The sequence below is a fragment of the Labeo rohita genome, chromosome 18, assembly GCF_022985175.1.
Source record: "Labeo rohita strain BAU-BD-2019 chromosome 18, IGBB_LRoh.1.0, whole genome shotgun sequence".
Classification (NCBI taxonomy): domain Eukaryota; kingdom Metazoa; phylum Chordata; class Actinopteri; order Cypriniformes; family Cyprinidae; genus Labeo; species Labeo rohita.
Window position 1 is genome coordinate 7,833,855 of NC_066886.1, and position 18,277 is coordinate 7,852,131.

Here is an 18,277-nt window from a genome sequence, read left to right on the forward strand (position 1 = left end):
ACCCCATGAAATCAAAAGTGGAGTTTTGTGGTTTATAACGCATGTGTGTTAGGTTTAAGGATCTATAGTATGCAAAATGTTTTGTAGACATACACATTTAAAGTTTAGTCTTTCACTTTTGTCATAATGGACCAATATATATATATATATATATATATATATATATATATATCCCTTTGAATGAAAATGCATTTTTTTGACATCTACACTAGTAGTCAAAAGTTTTTGAACAGTAAGATTTTTAACATTTTTAAAGAAGTCTCTTCTGCTCACCAGGCCTGCATGTATTTGATCTAAAGTACAGCAAAAACAGTCAAATTTGGAAATATTTTTAGTCTTTAAAATAACTGTTTTCTATTTAAATATATTTTAAAATGCAATTTATTCCTGTGATTTCAAGGCTGTATTTTTAGCATCGTTACTCCAGTCACGATTCTTCAGAAATAATTCTAATATTCTGATTTGCTGCTCAAAAAAACAAAAAAAACCAAAAAACATTTATTATTATGTTAAAAACAGCTGAGCAGAATGTTTCAGGTTTTTTTAATGAATAGAAAGTTCAGAAGAACAGCATTTATCTGGAATAGAAATTTTTTGTAACATTATAAATTTATTTATTTTAGATAAATGCTGATCTTTGGATCTTTCTATTCATCAAGGAATCCTGAAAAAATGTTTTAAATATTCATAATAATAATAAAAAATTTTTTAGAGAACAGCAAATAAGCATATTAGAATGACTCCGAAGACTGGAGTAATGATGCTGAAAATTTAGCTTTGATCACAGGAATAAATTATATTTTTAAAATTTAAAATAGTAAAACTATTTGTTAGTATTTTTGCTGTACTTTGGATCAAATAAATACATGCTTGGGAAGTAGAAGAGAACTCTTTAAAAAACATTACAAATCTTAAAAAATGCTGGTAAAACATTTTATTTCATCCATGGCAATTTTTCAGTGTAGTGCTCTTGCTTTTAGCCAATGTTTGAGTCACAGACAGACTAAATGTCTTGTTACGCTGCCATATGTCCTTAAAACATCCCCTCACGGTCCAGCCATAATGAGACGTGGAAGAAGAAATAAAACCGAGTTTCCCCTTGTTTATTAAAGGTCCCTGACCGAGCAGGAGACTAGGTCAGCACTCAAAGCATCATGCTGCAGATAGCCCAAAATTCAAGGCCATGATTCAGTGTGATTATATTTTCCACAAAGACTGCAAAACTGCTGCCTTTTTCCACTGTGTGCTTGAATTGGTTTCCTCTCCATCTCCAGCTCGGAAAGAAAAGGAGGAAACCTGTGTTGTTTTTTTGACAGCTGTCTATCCTTTGCCCTTTTGTAATTATCTGCCCTTGGAGTGTGTGCATGTGTGTTTTCTGTACCTGATAACGGTCCATCCTCTGGCACAATATAATCCGTTCTGACTGGCAGGCTGTCCTGGATTGGTTGTTCCTATTTCCAGAACACACAGAAACAAGAACACTGTCAATCAATCTGTTTTAAACACATCATTTTAATGCTGTGACCCAGAGTGACATAATAATCACAGGACTAAATAACAGCCCCCTGAAGGCAGACATTCCTGCTACAGCTAGTCAACATGGCTCTTTTTCCAAACTTATGACATGAAAAAATAGCACTATGACTTCCAGAATAAGGAAGGAAACTTGCATTCCAGAGTGACTTGCTGTATAATTTTACATAACGAATATAATAGAAAACATGTGGGTGAAATTGCAATGAATGTGTATATAAATGCAAGTTACTACAAGTTCAATATTTCCAGTAGCTCAAACAGTAGAACATGTTGCTAGAAACATCAAGGTCAAGGGTTCAACTCCCAGTGATTGCATGAAATTCTAATGGCCTTTTTTGTGTGTTTTGCCCTTGTAGCATTCAGCTAAAAGTACTACTTTCTACACTGCCTCGCCACAACATCTCTTGCCCTACTTTAATATTTGCAGAGAACTGCCAAACCCACAAACATGTTAACAAAACTCTGAAAACTGGCTCTCAGAAGTTCATACACACGCCACTGCACACATGCACACAAACATTCAGGTTTCCCCTTGTTTGACATGCTTTCCTTTTTCCTGTAGCCTAGATAAGTGAGGTGTGGTTTGATTCATCTGGATTTTCCGCTGAACATCACAAAACATCTTCACACTTCACACATACTCTCAGATTTCTTTTCAAATATCGCGGTCAAACTAAAGTTTACGATAACCGTGCTGTGGTTCTTGTTTCCAGAAGTGTTTGCAAGTCAGGCATGACTATTACTATTGCTTGTATTTTGGTTAATGGATTGAATAAACCTCTAACTGGAAGTATTAACCACATTAAGCATTAAAGAGGGATGTGAGCCAAATTTAGTGACCAAATCATTTGCAACCACTCATAACACCTTAGCACCACTCACATTGTCTTTAGAATTGTTAATCTAGTTAGGAGTGCATTTGTACTATATTATCTCAAGAATTTGATACAGGTCATTCTACAGAATTGGTCCAAAGTCAGAGTTGTAAATGTCTTTTTGTATGCAAATTGTATAATATCCAAGGTACACATTTCTAGCAATTGTTCAGTTAATTCTCATATTGTATTTTTAGAAAGTTTTGGGATATTTGTCCTCTCCCCAAATAATTTAATTAGAGGGGTTATAATGATATTTTAAGAATTTGCTTACATCTACAGTGTAAATATATATTATTTGCTATTTTATTAATTTTTGTAAGTGGTAAATTAATAACAATTACATTTTTTAACATTATTTCAAGAGTAATTTATGAGGTTTGTTGTATTTTTAAACCAATTTTTCTTTGTAAAATTTGAAAAGTTCATCATACTGATTTCAAAGTTAAGGATTCGTTAGTTTGAATATACATTGAACCAAAAACATCTTAGTTGATAATTCAGTATACTTTATTTCTGACAAAACATCCCATGTTTTGGTTGTGACTTGACATTTTCAGTAGTAAAAGTAATGCTTTGGTAGTGACCACATCACATTACAGTATTTTAACTCACATACTACAACTAAAATATACTAAAATACAAAAAATTTGCATAACTGTACAAACATTTTGTTTATGTCCCCTCAGATATGAGGATTATGTGTTCCCTTTTGTCACTACTGAAACAATGATGACATGTTTTGGTCGTGACTGTTTCGGTAGTGACAATTGCATGGAATAACACCCATAAAATCTATAATGTCACTACAAACTCCCCAAAAAGTGTGCTTCCCCAAAAAGCGTGCGTTTGAACACATTTATCTCAAAATTATGGGACCTATCTACTCACACCTTGTAGGTATGAGAGAGAGGGACACAGGAATATTTACTGATCATAAATGTAGGAGTGTAGTTAAAATCAGTCTCAGCCAATGGACTAAAAAATACACTGTTTTGGTAGTGATATGAAAATGCGGAACATTTTTATTTATTTTTTTTTTACATAAAATGTTTACAAAGAAAATATAAAATAAATATTTTTTTGAACTTCACTTTTTCAAAGCATCAAAAAGATATGGAATGGAAATGCATGCAATGGAAAAAAACACAAAAATTATTTCAAAATCTTTATCATAAGTTGAAATTTAGGGGTTAGGGTAAGGGTTCAGGACAGCCACCTCCCTATTTCAATAGATAATAGAAGTATCTTAGTAAACATCGAAGACTTGAATACTTAAATACTTTTAAATGTGTTTTTTGGTTGTGGGACAGCAGTTTGGACCAATTCTGTAGAATAGCCCATATAGGCCTATTTGCATATTATACATTCTCTCTCTCTCTCTCTCTCTCTCTATCTCACACACACACACACACATACATACAGGGGTTTATATAATAGTTACTTCATGGCTATTATATGAGGCACGAAATATACAGGCCTTGAAAACTTGATAGCTATAGCATGGTTTTATCTCTGAATCATGTTTCATGAGTGTGTACATGAGCACACATCACAAACACACATACACATATGCAGCAGTTAGAGGCTCCCGTTGAAAAGCGATAGCCCTTTAATGGCATCCATTCCCCCACTTCTCTTTAATTGACCATGCACACATTTTCACTGCATTTGAACTCGAGACCGTAGCTGACCTATCTTTGTGGGTGCCAGGTGTCTTATACTAACATATTATTACTTCAACATGAGCGCTCACCACCATGTGAGAGTTTGTGTGTGCCTTTAGAGATGCTTTATTTAAATTAAACTAAAACACAAAGAATGGAAAAAGTCTCTTGGCATAAATCTAAACAGAGTCATTGTCGCAACAGGGGATGTTAAGGACAGGGTGTTCACCTAGAGGTTAAACACGGGGAAGATCAATCATCCTCAAGGAGAGCAGGATGCTGGATTTATGGGCAGTGATGACGTGGGATGAGAAGCATTCATGGAGCTCTACAATACCTGGAGACTGCTATCCATTAGCATTCCCATTCATCTCAATGCCATGACGGTTCTGGAAGTACAGGATTTTAAATCTGCCATCTTTGCTCATGGACACTGAGTTTTGGACAGAAAACACAGAAACTCAAGCACTTCAGGACTTTACTGAAGTGTGACGTTAAAGACAGCAGACAGGAAATGTCCATTATTTATAATTGAATGCTATGATGGGAGGAAATGTATACTTCTTAAATATTCTTTCATCTTTTATCTCACCTCTTCATATTTTAATCTTAGACACTAGAAAACTATCCGAGAAGGATTATACATAATATAACTTATAGGCACAGATCTATCAATCTATTATAGATCAGTCCTTATAGGTATAGTTCACCCGAAAAAATAACAATAGACTGTTTTCATGATGCGTCATCAATCTAAACGTAAACAGCGCCACTGAATCCAACGAAACTTGTGCTGATTATTGCTGCTGAAAATGGTCAGTTACTGTCATGTTTTGGCCTGTACTAATCGGTCAAACCGGGAAAAACACTATACTATAGTACTATAGACCGTCAAATGTTATGACAAATCAAGGAGAAGAGTGCAAAAAACTGTCTGAGGAACAAAAGGCGTTTGTGGTTGGTCAAACTGAACCTAGATTTCCAGTAAAAAATCTTGACAACATTTGTGTTTGTTCTTATTTATTTTATTTATCTCATTTTCGGTCAGGTAGGTGAAATATTAGGCTAAAAGAAATTATTCTGCATCGATTCTAAAATTCTGCATCTCGATTCTCTCTCGAATCATTTGTTTATTTTTTCTAACAGGCACTGCATGCTTTAGAATACTCTGCTTGCTTCTAATTCGTTACACACACTTGAACCTCAAATAATCATTCATAAAGTTCAAAGACGCGAATTACAAGGGTGTTCACAGTGTGCTGTGTTTACATTAATCTTGCGTTAAAACGAATTTAAGCGCTATTCTTCATGAACATTTGAGTTTGTGGTTAAAGACTAGATCTGCTGTTAAAAAAAAGGCTTAGAATCGATTCCAGAGAGAATCGTGAAGCATTTCGAAAAGCCTAAAATCAATCCATGAATCGTGATGCACTGATTAATCGTGCGTTGTTTTTGTCGTCAAAATTGTTGTCTGGTCCACAACATTCTTCAATCTTGTTTTGTGTTCTGCATAAGAAAGCAGTTTAAGCAATGACTGTTCGTCTGATGAAATGATATTAGTAAATTTGCCCATTAGAATGAGAAAATGCTTTCACACGGAGAGACTATGCTTTAATTAGCAAAACATTGCTTTAGCAGTCAGAAACCCGCACACACAGAAGTTTAATAGCATTGCTAATGAGGAGCCTTTAAGTCTTGTTCACAGTCTGAGACCTCAATAAATCTCAATAGCAGACCTGGCTAGTCCTAACCTTTATAGTGACTCACAATTACGTTAAACTTAAAAGGCCAAGCCAACTGAAAAGCCTTCATTCTTTTAAACATCAAACAAGCCTAAAAATGGTTAGTGGTTGTTTAAGTTGATCATCTGACTTAACTAAGAAAGACAACGTTAGTTCAGTTATGTAAAACTTCAGCTAAAGTGCAACCAGTTTGACTTGTGTTAAATGGCGTGTCTTAACATGCACACTTATTGATAAAGAGCTGAATGAAATCAGCCCATGTCTATTAGCTTTGAGGCATCTGCATTCAAATTGTGTCCCAATTTATGTACTTTTACAACATAGTAAAGAGTGTGAAAAGTGTGTTGACTCACTTTGATGCTATATTGATTCAGACTTTGATGCTATATTACAAAATAACCTTTTAAAATGTATTCACAGTAGTGTAGTGCATATTATACATGTTCAGTACGTCAGTTGGTACACAACAATAGCTTCAGCTCTTGTTGGATAAAGAACCAACATACTGATGACATCATCTTGCACTACAAAGATTTCTGTCCAATCAAATGCTCTCTAGAATAAGAATGCCCCTCCCCCTTATTAAATAGAATCTTCAGCTGACTAGCAAGTAGTTAATCACGAACCAAGGCAGTGACATAGTTCATCAGAACTGCATACTATTTCTGCCATATAAACAATTTTCTGCCATATGAAGACAGAAATGTTACGTTTTTTGAATGTAACTTAAAAAAAGAACTTCAGCAGAAAATGGAATTTTTAATGAAATAATTCAATGAGTCAATGAACATCAGTCTGAACTTTCTAGAATCTCAGAAGGAGCTTTAAGAGTTCAGGAACCAGTTAAGCCAAGCCTGTTTCAACCACAGAACAAAAAATGAATAGTAATAGTCATTTATTTAAAAAAAAAAAAAAAAAAAAAAAAAAAAAATATATATATATATATATAATAAAAATTCTTGCAATTTAGTAAAAATCTCACAATCAGACTTTTTCCTCACAATTCTGAGAAAGAAGATAAAAACTTAGAATTTACTCTTTCTTGTAATTTCACATTTTATGAACTTATAAAAAATCAAAAAGGTAAAAATTTTGTAATAAGTTGCAATTACCTTTTTGATTTTTGATTTTTTCTTTTTTTTAATTTTGTGGCAGAAATGGGTTTTCAATATATAACCAGCTAAAACCTGAGTGCAAAATCTAGTAATATAAAGTTCTTACCTTCTGTGGCCTGATGATAGATGGACGGGGAATATGTGGTCGTTTTGTGTCCAGAACAGGGCTCTTATCCTGGGCATCATCTTCTTCTGAGAGCCCTTCTGAGCTTGGGTAGGAATAAAGTGTGTCCTGGTTCTCTGTGTCCAGTTCTTTGGTTTTGGAGTTAGTCCCATTAGTCTTGGTCTGGACGGAAATGCAGCTAAATGAAGGCTGGCTGTCAGTCCTCACTGGCTTTATAGGACCAGGCTGAGTGAGAACAGCCAGGCCCATGGCAGGATCCGGCCCAGTTTTTGAGAGTTCTGGGTCCTGGTATGAAGCAGGGTCAGCAGAAACATCTGGAGGACCACCAAAACAGTACTGTAGTGCTGAGCACGGGAGCCCATGCATCACGCCAGAAGATACAAGCTTTGAGCGTCCAATCAGATAATGAAGCTCCAGTTTATGGATGAGATCCCAATACGCAAAAACATTTCAGGATACCATCACAGTTTGACAGTTTTGGTTCCACGCAAAAGATGCAAGAAATATTGACCTCCAGAGACCTTCCGGCAAACGATCAAGTTGTGCTCACAGGCTCAACGTGTGTTGTAAAGCAACATAAACCTTCTCCATGAGTGAATCTGAGAAATTTCTAAACACATCCTTGTCACATTATCAATTAAAAACCTGCTAAAAAACACTTAAGTCTCCTCCGTACTGGTTCTTCCTCCTAACCTGGTCTCTTTGAGGGTGAATGTGAGGCTCTGGGCTTTTGCGAGCGATGGGTTCGTGGGGGTGTCCGAGTGTCTGGTTACCTGAGCAGGTACTCCCCCTGCCAAGGGCCTGTGGCATTGTCCTTGCGCATCCCACTGTGCCAAGCGGAGGTGTTGGGTTTCAGGGACACGGTAACTGATAGGCTCTTAGTGAAACTCAACTGTGGTGGGTTAAGGCAGGGAGCAAAAGAGTGAGAAAGCGTTATCAGAGACATCAGAACCGGTTGCTGGACTGAACAAAAACAATTGGCTACAAAAAAACCAAAGTCAACTAGTCAGGGGTCACTGAATGTGAAATATTAATATGTTAAGATTATGAATTGTCTATAAAACAGAATGTTTACAGGTAGCACTAATAAAAGTTAAAAGTGGTTTAGAGTCTAGCACCATACTAGCATACCCTTGTGAAAAAAATACAATTTAGCATAGTTTTTAAAAAGAGTAATTACTTAGCCCATATTTTCTTTGAAATATGGTTTTAAGTGTACTGCCGAATTTACTGCCAAGCATTCATGTGAAGTTCCCGTTGAACAGTTAAACAGTTCAGGGTTTTTTAGGCAGCCTGAAATTTTGTCTCAATGGCGTACTGAAGCCACTGAGCATGGCCCCTCCCCTAACACTATAAAGTATTTTCATGACGCGTCGTCAATCGGCCATATTGGCTGCACTGAATGTAAACAATGCCACTGAACCGAGCGAAACTTGCATATTTGCTGATTATTGCTGCTGAAAATGGTCAATTATTGTCATGTCTTGGACTGTAATCTAATCGGTCAGACCAGGATAGACATTTGGAGTACTATCGAGTGTCAAAAGTTATAACAAATCAAGAAGAGTGCAAAAAACTGAGGAACAAAAAGCGTTTGTGGTTGGCCAAACTGAACCAGGATTTCCAAGGCAAGAATCTTGACAACATTCAGGTTTGTTCTTATCATTTCCAGTCACGTAGGTGAAATATTAGGCTAATATCTTAATTAACACTCCTCGTACGTATCTTTACCACCTATTAACTTACGTTTGTCAAATTATTGCGCCCTTTCCTGCTTACTAAGTCCTTCTCTATATGATTTAGCAGCTTCTACACGTTTTTTCTGTGGTTTAGACCATAAATTAGCAGAGCAACGTATTCAGTAGTACATTAACCGTGCAATCAATGCTGTTGTTAACATCCGAATATCTCCAATATGGCCGCGCATCCGGGTAACTGACCCAACCGTGAAGTACGTGCATCAGTACAGTCATTACATTTAGTTACTACAACCTACAGTTTGCTAGCTAGCTATGCCTTCCACGTAAATGATATTACCTGATTGCCATAATTTACAAAATAGCTCGGTCTCCTTATTCAAATTTGTATTTGACCGTTGAGAGAGGCGGCGGCTTTCCCGTGAGTGGGCGTGGTTTCAGTGACAGCGGACACGCCCCCAGCGTTTGAGAGACTAAAACTTAAAAAATACCTTGTGAAAACAAGAGCATATAATATAAAGGCAGGTAGGCAGCCATACTACGACTCAATATAATATGCGTTACACCCTTTGGGAGTAAATATAGACTGGTCTGAAAATATGTCCACATTGGACAAGGCAAATATTAGCACTAGGTCGCCACATTACACAAGGTGGACAAATTGAACAATGCGGAGCCGCTGAAACATTGATGAGCCCTTTTATTCGAGAATGTAAACAGGACTGCAGTTTCCACTCCACGAGGAGCCGAGGTACCATATGTGCACCAGAGAAACATGAGCTCAGGGAGTCTGAGCGTCTGAATCGTGATGTGAAGTTACTATGACTTAATAACAATGCTTTTATGTGTATTTTTAAAAGACAGGCTGTGCAGGTGGGTGGAATTTTTCAGAGAAAGCCTGCTTATTTAGACCTGCATAATTAAAGAAAACAACAAGCCTGGAGTTATTTTGGTTTGTCTCATGATCCTATACAGTTGTTCCATCGTTAGTTTTCATTAGTGCATGGAAAAAAGACAGTTTGAAATTCTAAACACTGCAGATCACAACCTTGTATAAATAATAAAATACAAAAGTAAATAAGTATTATGGATGGGTTGCAAATAACGTCTCGTAGAAAAAAAATAACAAGAACATGAAGAAAAAAAGGTAAAAAAATAAGTTATTTAATTAATTTTTTAAAAGGATAGTTCCCTATAAGTTTTCATGTTGTTCCAAAATTGTATTCTGCGAAACATAAAAGATATTGTGAGAAATTATTTTAATTTTTTTGTCCATACAATAGTAGTCAATGGGTCATTTTGAGCAACTAACTAAACTAACCAAGACAAGCATTTGGCGCCATCTATTGGTTTTAAACTGTAAATGCAAAATGAAGTAAGTGACTAATTTGTATAGATGAAAAATACCATATAAAGGCATGTTTTAGAGAAGTCACTTTTTCTGCATTATTTAATGCATGAGCTAATATGTATTTTAAGGATTAAAAAGTATAAGCATAACGCTTAACCCCATAAAAGCTACACTACCGTTCAAAAGTTTGGGGTCAGTAAGACTTGTAATAGTCTTTAAAAAAAGTCTCTTATGATCATCAAGGCTGCATTTATTTGATTAAAAATATAGAAAAAAAAAACAGTAATATTGCAAAATGTTTTTACAATATAAAATAATGTTTTTTATTTTAACATACTTTAAAATAGAATTTATTCCTGTGATGAAAAGCTGATTTTTTATCAGCTGTTACTCCAGTCTTAAGTGTCACATGATCCTTCAGAAATCATTCTAATATGCAGATTTATTATTAGAATGATCAATGTTGGATAATATCAACAGTTGTGCTGCCAAATATTTTTTGGAACCTGTGATTTTTTTTTTTCAGGATTCTTTCATGAATAACAAGTTTAAAAAGTACAGTGTTTATTCAAAATATAAATATTTTATAACAATGTAAATTATTTATTATGAACTTTTAATAAACGTTTAATTATTAACTTAATACATCCTTGGTGAATATAAGTATTAATTTCTTAAAAAAAAAAGAAAGAAAAAGAAACAATAAAAATGTACTGACCCCAAACTTTTGAACGGTAGTGTACATACACCATATAAAACCCCTAATATTTAGCAATAATAGGAAATGCATTTTAGTAAGAATGCATCAGAAATTTTACTTTAACTACAAAGTAATCCAGTTCATACACAAATAAATCAGCTCAAAGCAACTTTCTTTAAGTATTTCTTGAAGTGAACAGCAATTACATGCATTTTAGTTTTGATGAATGCTTTTGTAATTTAATTCAAACATGAACACTTACCAGTCAGTATTCGGCACTCAGTATTTATAACTTGGTAAAATTTCATAAGACAAACAACAGTCGATCATACGGTAATCATTTTTAATTGTCACTTAAATAAAGAATCAGCAGATTTTTAACTACAGGTCAAGGTAGTTCCAATGAGACAAACTTAACAAAAATCAAAAAACTCCAACAAATAAACAAGGGCAGATCAAGTGACGAAGTAACAAAAGTGTCCTTTTTCGTAGAGCAAATGATGCTCCTGTTTGCAACATGAACACTAAATAGTTTCAGCACAAAGGCAAGAACAATTTCAGCATGAAATAAAGTACAAACAGCCAAGGGATCAGTGTTTTAGCCAGTCTAATACTACAGTTTTATGCTTTTCTAACACATCAAAAGCATGAAGACAGAGGAATATACTGCACCCATTTAATCAACAGCAGTTTAATGAGCAATAGTGCATCTTATAATAAAAAACACTTTCCGCTATGAAATGATAAGCACTTCATGGCAATAAAAATACAGTTGGGAAAAGGAGTCAGACTTAAAAATGAACTTTTTTAAAAACGTAAGCCTGATCTTAATCAATACTTTGTTTAAATAATTCAAAATGCAATACCATTTACACAGAGTGGTAATACTGGAAGTATTGACTTATTCAGGATTCAATTATCCCAATGTCTGTTTTTGAGAAACAGATGGACTAAAAACGAACAAATGGACAGTTTAGAGAAAATTTTGGGATCTAAATGAGTTAAGCTCCATATGCAGATGCTCTCCAGCATCTGTGACATGTTGATTACCACAGACAATCATTTTGGCTCGTCCCTCAGTTTGTAAAACATAAAACATGTTCACATTAATGCACTTACAATGGGAGCAAGGCATTCCGGGTGGATTTAAGAGCCAAAATGGGCATTTTTGCTTTTGCTGAAGTGAAATTCTATTGCAGAAATTCTCAGATCATCTGCCCTGTATAATGCAACATGCAACCATTCAAAAGTTTGGGGTCAGTAAGGTTTTTTTTTTTTTTTTTTTTTTTTTTTTTTTTTTAGCAAATATTACTTATAATATTACTCTTTTTCTGTATTTTTGATTTTAAAATTCAGCCTTGGTAAGTATAAGAGACTTCAGTAACACTTTACTTAAAGCCTTTATCTATAATACATTATAAAATTATTTTTAATGCAGTAATTATGCCTTGCAATGCACCTTATAATGCATTGTATGATCTCATGAATAATTATAAGCACAGTTATAATACATTATAATGTTTATTTATTCATTTAACACTTTTAAAAGTATAATGCATTAAACCATTATTATAATGCATTTGAATTATATGTGAAAAGATATAATACATTATGAATAATTAAAAATATTACTAAAATCTTACCGATGTCCAGCTTTTGAATGGTAATGTATATACTGAAGACAGACATGAGTTACTTTATCCAAATTAATGTGAACAGTCAGTTACATTTTTTTATTATTCTATATTTTATAATCATTTTGTTATTTAATCAATATAATTCAACTATTTTTTATTTAATTTTTTAATTAATTAATTGTTATTATTATTATAATCAGCAAATCAACTTGCTGGACCACCTTCATGGACCACCAATCGATTATTTTATTGTAAGTACATTACTGAAAACATTTTTATTTGTTTACGATGTCAAGTTGTACTGAACATTTCTTTAATGTTAACACAATGTCCTCTTGTAGATGCCAAACCAAATGAAGGCATATGAAGATGGAAAACATCACTACTTCAAATACTATTTTTGGACCCTAAAGTATAAGACAATACTGTGTAGGGTTCAATACTGTATTGTGAAGGCAATGTGTGCTTGATGGCCATTTAACGGAGATAAAAGAACCAGCACCATGAGAGAACGTGAAAGAGATGCACAGAGAAATAAAACAACCTAAAAATAAAATTGCAGATCATAGAGATTAATTTAAGGTATCAAAAGCAGTTCAATTTTCAGTGACGAAAATCTACAAGAGCCAGTGCAAGGTATAAAATTGTTCAAATGTGAAGGCAGTGTACACAGCAAAGAAACAACACAATGTGAAAAACACACGCACACTTCTAACAGAAGACCAAAGGAATGTGTGGCAGCCATATTTTAGCTTTGTTATCCCGGTCTGTAAAGGAATAAAAAAAAAACCATCAGTTTTCAGTCTCATGACGCTGTTTATGTTTTGGGAAAACCAGAGAGGAACGTGGGAATAAAGGATAATCGTCTGCTCTTCCTGTCCTAATGCTCTCTGCCACTGGGCGGCAGCAGAGGCTGCATGACGTACAGTCATCGTCCTCTCAAAAAAGCCACTTCCATGGGAAGTACAGTGTAGTGCAGTTTTTGCCTGATGGAGCTGAAGGGGGGGGGCAGGTCTCAGCTGTGGTAGCTGGGTACCGCTGCCTGTTTCTGGGAGAGGCGCATCAGTTCCTCTCGAATGGCTTTGATGAGCGAAGCGGAAGAGTGGTTGGGAGGGGAAGGCTCCTCCAGGGGAGCGGAGGGAGCGTAGCCCAGGCCGAGGGAGTCCAGGTGGGCAGGAGTGGCAGATGGCTCCTTCAAGCCATTCCTGGAGGTCTGGAATAGAGAGATGGAGCTGTAGTCAAGAGAGCCAAGAACCTAAACAAAAAATAAAGGAAGAAAGGATGGAAGGAAGGAAGGACAGAAAGCAGATTTTAGAGAGTTTAAGAGTTTAGTAAAGTTAGTTTATAGAGTTTGGTAAAGACAGAGTAAAGTTAGAAAAAGTAGAAACACTTTAGATTAGGGAGCACAAACGTTTTTGGACAGTATGATTTTTTTAATGTTTTTCAAAGAAGTCTCTTCTGCTCTCCAAGCCTGCATTTATTTGATCCAAAATACAGCAAAAGCAGTAATATTATGAAATATTTTTACTATATCAAATAGCTGTTTTCTATTTGAATATATTTAAAAATGTAATTTATTTCTGTGATCAAAACTAAATTTTCAGCATCATTACTCCAGTCTTCAGTATCACATGATCCTTTAGAAATCATTCTAATATGCTGATTTGCTGTTCAAGAAACATTTAGTATTACTGTCTGTGAAGATTCATTCATCCAAGTAGAAGTTTCTTCTAAATAAAGTTTAATTTACAAAACCACTGGACTTACAAACATATTTAAAAAACACAAGACGTTTCAGTGTTCATCCAAACACCTTCATCAGCTGTTTGGTGCACAGGAAGTAACTCTGTAACATTTTTAAATATGTTTGTAAGTCCGGTGGTTTTGTAAATTAAACTTTATTTAGAAGATTTAGTATTATTCTCAATATTTAAAATAGTTGAGTACATTTTTTCCAGGATTCTTTGATGAGTAGAAAGATCCAAAGATTGTCATTTATCTGAAATAAAAAGCTTTTGTAACATTATATACTTGAAGATGTTTAACTTTAAATTTTAAGTCTAATAACAGATTTTTTTTTTACATTTTTGTTTATTATTTCCCAAACTGGGGTTTTGTGAATAGATGGAAAGCTAATAACTAATTCATTTAAAAAATATAAAATAATAAAAATATATATGCTTACTCACAGAACCATTGATATGTGAATGTGTTGTTAAAATATTAAAATAATATTCTAAACACCATTTTAAAAGAGGAAATAAAATCCTATTATACATTATATGTTACCCTGGACCACAAAACCAGTCCTAAGTGTCAATTTTGTTGAAATTGAGATTTATACATAATCTGAAAGCTAAATAAATAAGCTTTCCATTGACATACGGTTTGTTAGAATAGGACAGTATTTGGCAGAGATTTAACTATTTGAAAATCTGAGGGTGAAAAAAAATCTAAATATTGAGAAAATAGCCTTTAAAGTTGTCCAAATGAAGTTCTTAGCAATGCATATTACTAATCAAAACTTAAGTTTTGATATATTTACGGAAGTAAATGTAATTTCGACCCATACACTGTAGTTTTGGCTATTGCTACAAATACACCCCTGCTACTTAGGACTGGTTTTGTGGTCCAGCATCCCATTTGGTCCTTAATCTAAGCAAGAGAGTGTTTCAGGACTTACAGGCTCTCTGTTGTTAGCAAGCTTGTTGTCGTCCTCATGATACGGGCTCCAGTTTAACCCACCCGGCTGCCGGCCGTCACCTACACGACCTGTCAGACCAACATGGGCTAAATGATGTAGCTGAGCACCTGTGAACAGACATATATGTTGCATAAAGTATACTTTATATTGTGACATAAAGGCTTTGCTAGAAACTTTGTGAGGTTTTGAGCTCATACCTGTAGTCCCACCTACAGGTCGTGGCCTGGCGGAAGAGGGCAGCTCATCTGTGTTTCCGCCTCGACCAGTGTAAAGCGACTCCGGCTGTATCTGTTCAACAGGAAGGGCCTCTGCTGATGGGATGTAGCCGGAACCTAAACCCTGTCTGTAGAGGTACAAAGATATTAGACCACACTATACTCTAATAAAAAGACTTAATCTTTCCCATTACAGTCATTAACTCTGTATACACCTGAATAGACTCAATATACTCACCTGTGTAAACCTTGCACACTGGAAAGTGGCAGACCTAATTCAGCATATCTCTGAAAAAGAAATACACACAAACATGCTGTCGTTGATCTTAAAACGTTGATAATTCTTGGCATGTTATTGTACTTTACTGCATAAAAGGATTAATTTAATACTTTGCTAAGTCTAAAAACACACATTATCAGCCTAAATAAACCTTGTGACCCAGAAAACTGAAAAGCTTTTACATAGCTAAGCTGGAAATGCCATTTTAAGGACAGCGGACCGTTCCCTACTTCATCTTGACTCTTAAATCAACCTTTGAGTTATTAGACAGTTCATATTTTGCCTCGGTTGGCCTTTGCAATCTCCTTTTCCCCTTCCACGAAAAAAGCCTCAATCTGACAGAAATACTTCATTCAGGACACAGTGTTGACAGATGAGGCTTCCATTCTTGGTAGTTTATTCTCAATCCATGGAAAAGCCCAAGAGTGTGTTCTTCTGATGTGATTCCAGTACATCCAATTTGCTTTAAATCACTCTAGTACGGTTTAACACACACCAAAACACATTCATAATGAAATCGACAAATCAACTTATTGAATCCAACTTACTGAAAACCACCATAACCAGAAATCACAAGTGTACTTAGTTACTACATCTCTAGATTGAAAAAGCTGATTTATATACGATTTATACATGCTTAAACATTCATATGTATATATGGATGGTCTTATATTAATATGATCATGGTTGTGATGCATTTGCATTTCTAAATGCCCCACATTTGCAGCTTAACTGAGCTTTGAGTTGTGATGAAACCATAATGTTCACCAGCCAATATGTGTCCCTGGACCACAAAACCAGTCATAAGGGTCAATTTGTTTTTGAAATTGAGATTTATTCGTCACCTGAAAGCTGAATAAATAAGCCTTCTGGAATCTGAGGGTGCAAAAAAATCTAAATATTGAGAAAATCACCTTTAAAGTTGTCCAAATGAAGTTTTTAGCAAGGTTTATTGCTAATCAAAAATTAAGTTTTGATATATTTACAGTAGAAAATGTACAAAATGTCTTCATGGAACATCTTAATATCCTAATGATTTTTGTGATTAAAAAATAATTAACAATAATTTTGACCCATACAATGTATTGCTGACTATTGCTACAAATATACCTGTGCTACTTAAGACTGGTTTTGTGGTCCAGGGTCACATATTATAGTTTCTTTCTTTCTTTCTTTTATTTTATTAATCAAATAGACTGATATTTAATTGTGAATGCTCATTTTTGGTATTTTTAGATTACTTTTTAGATTACTTTTGCTGCCCTGCACATCCTATGCTCGCTTTAAGTTAATCTTTAAAAAACATCTTTTAAAAAAGTTAATTTTAAGCAAAAGATTCATTATGTAAATTATAATACTGTGAAGCCAAAATAAATTATTTTATAAAAGATTTATTTCATATTAAATAACTGATTCATTTATTTTTATTTTCCAGACACATGCAAATTTGTAGGTCTGAGGTCACCAAATTTTTGGTATGCAATGAAAGACAAATCTTGGAAGAGAATGCAAGTGAATGGAGCGTGACGTCTAGTTTGACCGCAGATTTAGACAAGGGGAAATCATTTAAGTATTGGACTGTATAAAGCTTTTTAAACGCATAAATGTGGATCATCTAGTGGTTTCTCAAACAGGCTGTGTTCTCAAGACACTGGAAAATCATAGTCTAATCGCTTAGAAAAGCAATAGCATCTCTTATTAACAAACCGTACAATTTGAGGCATAGCAGGACAATTTATGAGGCAAATGCTTAGCATTAAAGTCCCCATGAAATCAAAATTGAAGTTTTTTGGCTTTTAGCATAAGCTGGTGTGCTCCAAAACAATGACAAAATTCACATTTAGAAGATATGAGAAACTTCCAGTCTTTAACTTCTGCCAATATGGATCAGTGATTTCGATGACATCACCCTGCACTCAGACCCATTTGAATACACACAATACTATTATTTATAGCGATATGGTTGAGATTGTGGCTGTCAAATGCGGCTTTGGTCCAAGCTGTGAAATAGACGAAATGCTATTGGCTATTTAAAAAAGGGGGCGGGGCTTCTTGATATGTCCCACCCTGTCTTTTTGTTTCAGTTGATGCTAACACATGAAATGACAGTGTTTCTCAAACAACTTCAGTGGACCTTTAACAGTGCTCAAATCTCTATACCCAAGTACTGCAGATTGTTCTTACCCCTGTGTAGGGATTTAAGGGCAGGTATCCTGGGCCCCAGGGCCGCGGGCCACGGGATGGTGGGCTCGAGGCTGGTGGGGGTCCAGGGTTAAGTCCGACCCCAGGCAGAGTGATGCCAGCTGTGCTGCCCTGAGACGAAGGAGACACGAGGGCGAAGGCATCGTCCAGTAGAGAGTGCATTTGCTGCCGGGCCTCCTCTATAGAGGGCTGAGGGGGTAGGTATGGGGGTGGTGGAGGAGGGTGGCCAGGAGGAGGAGAAATCGGACCGTGGAACACGTCATCCGTCGGGGATGGGCTAGGGTGCTCGGGGCCCTGGTCTGGGTCCGACTGAAATCAATAGGATATTAAGTAAAGATCACGTTCCATCAAGATATTTTGTAAATTTTCTACTGTAAATATATCAAAATTTTATTTTTGATTAGTAATGTGCATTGTTAAGAACTTAATTTA

General features: G+C 35.2%; 1 protein-coding gene across 2 annotated transcripts in view; it reads right to left on the reverse strand.

Annotated features, from left to right (window-relative positions):
- Positions 1 to 12,785: 12,785 nt before the first annotated feature.
- The window catches only part of si:ch211-1e14.1 (UPF0606 protein KIAA1549), a 62,984-nt gene continuing 57,492 nt past the window's right edge, over positions 12,786 to 18,277 (reverse strand). The window contains exons 17-21 of one of the 2 annotated variants that reach the window (XM_051135569.1): positions 17,828 to 18,154; positions 15,602 to 15,651; positions 15,346 to 15,491; positions 15,128 to 15,255; positions 12,786 to 13,657 (exon numbers count right to left, since the gene is read on the reverse strand). In XM_051135569.1, the coding sequence (XP_050991526.1) occupies positions 13,460 to 13,657; positions 15,128 to 15,255; positions 15,346 to 15,491; positions 15,602 to 15,651; positions 17,828 to 18,154 (849 nt within the window). In that variant the 3' untranslated portion in view covers positions 12,786 to 13,459. Of the gene's footprint in view, positions 13,700 to 15,127; positions 15,256 to 15,345; positions 15,492 to 15,601; positions 15,652 to 17,827; positions 18,155 to 18,277 lie in introns of both variants that reach the window. The other variant, XM_051135568.1, reaches the window with a different exon arrangement.